At 41.7% G+C, this 1,587-nt stretch overlaps 1 protein-coding gene across 1 annotated transcript; it reads left to right on the top strand.

The window, feature by feature from the left end:
- Positions 1-102: 102 nt before the first annotated feature.
- On the top strand, positions 103-1,166 carry LOC115992788 (2-hydroxyisoflavanone dehydratase-like). The gene has a single exon (XM_031117031.1). It carries the CDS (start codon positions 103-105, stop codon positions 1,069-1,071), a length of 969 nt encoding a protein of 322 aa, XP_030972891.1. The 3' UTR covers positions 1,072-1,166.
- Positions 1,167-1,587: the final 421 nt, after the last annotated feature.

The following is a 1,587-nucleotide window of genomic DNA, read 5'->3' as shown; positions in this document are numbered from 1 at the left end:
CCAATCGACGATGTCTTCCTTTTCCTCCACCATTAAAGTTTTGCAAGCTATAGCTAATAGTTTCATTCATCCATTTTCTCTCTCTCTCAACCAAAGGCTGCAATGGCTTCCACCACCAAAGAAGTAGCCATAGAGCTTCTTCCTTTGATCCGAGTCTACAAGGACGGCTCAGTGGAACGCCTCGAAGGCACACCAATTGTTCCACCATCACCTGATCAAGACCCAGAAACTGGAGTTTCATCCAAAGACGTAACCATTTCAGAGAACCCTTCCATCTCAGCTCGCCTTTACCTCCCAAAACTCACTTCCCACAACCAAAACCAAAAGTTCCCCATCTTAGTCTACTTCCATGGCAGTGGCTTTTGCATTGAATCCGCCTTCTCAAGCCTCTACCACTGCTACCTCAGCAACTTAGTCTCCCAAATCAATGTAGTCGTTGTCTCGGTCAAGTACAGACTTGCACCAGAGCACCCTTTTCCAGCTGCTTATGAAGACTACTGGGCGGCACTTCAATGGGCTGCCTTTCAATCAGCTGGTAATGATAAAGATCCATGGTTAATCAATAACGGTGACTTTGAAAGAATTTTTATAGGGGGTGACAGTGCTGGTGGGAATATAGTACATAATATAGCTATGAGAGCTGGGGTTGAGAGCTTGCCTTGTGGTGTTAAAGTTTTAGGTGCTTATCTTGTCCATCCTTATTATTGGAGCTCTAAGCCAATTGGGTCAGAGTCTAAGGAAGTACACGAGAAGAGCTTGCCTAGTTTAGTTTGGAACTTTGTGTATCCCTCAGTAATTGGTGGTGTTGACAATCCAATGATCAATCCAGAAAGGCTAGGTGCATCGAGCTTGGCTGGGCTTGGGTGTGATCGGTTGCTTGTGTGTGTGGCTGGGAAGGATTTGAAAAGGGATAGAGGTGTTTGGTATGTTGATATGGTGAGGAAGAGTGGGTGGAAAGGCGAAATAGAATTGTTTGAAGTGGAGGGTGAACACCATGTATTCCATATCTTCAATATTGAGACTGAGAATGCTAAGGCTATGGCCAAACGCTTGGCTTCTTTTATCAAGTAAAAAAAATAAAAAAATAAAATTGGTACATTAGAAGGAATGCTGCTTGGGACTATAACAACAAGCAATAATGATCATAATGGCAGTAAATGCTTCATCATGATGAGTCCCACTTGCTTCCTTCCATTGTTTTACTTTGACTTGTGCTGTTTGATTGATCAATCAAAGATGGCTTGGTGAAGTTGGTTTTTTGTGTGTGTGTGTGTGTGTGTGTGTTAATGCTTAATTTGGTGACCATGATTTTCGGGGTTTATACAATATATGTCCTTATGTTCCATATATGCATATACATCTTTATTTTCTATCAAGAGTTCTTGTATACACTTGTTGAGCTCTTTTGCATAATTTTAGAGCTAAGGCAAACCGCTCTCTCTAGTTCGGAGGTGGTATTTTGTATCATGGGGATATATAAAACTCTACTTACTTGGAGGTTGGTCCACTATAATCGGTCTCATTCTATCCTAATCTTGATTAGACCTTACATTGGTTTTGCACATTATTGCTTATCCTCTTCTCTCA

This window comes from Quercus lobata, chromosome 1 (assembly GCF_001633185.2).
Source record: "Quercus lobata isolate SW786 chromosome 1, ValleyOak3.0 Primary Assembly, whole genome shotgun sequence".
NCBI lineage: Eukaryota > Viridiplantae > Streptophyta > Magnoliopsida > Fagales > Fagaceae > Quercus > Quercus lobata.
This window is presented reverse-complemented; position numbering and strand designations above follow the sequence as displayed.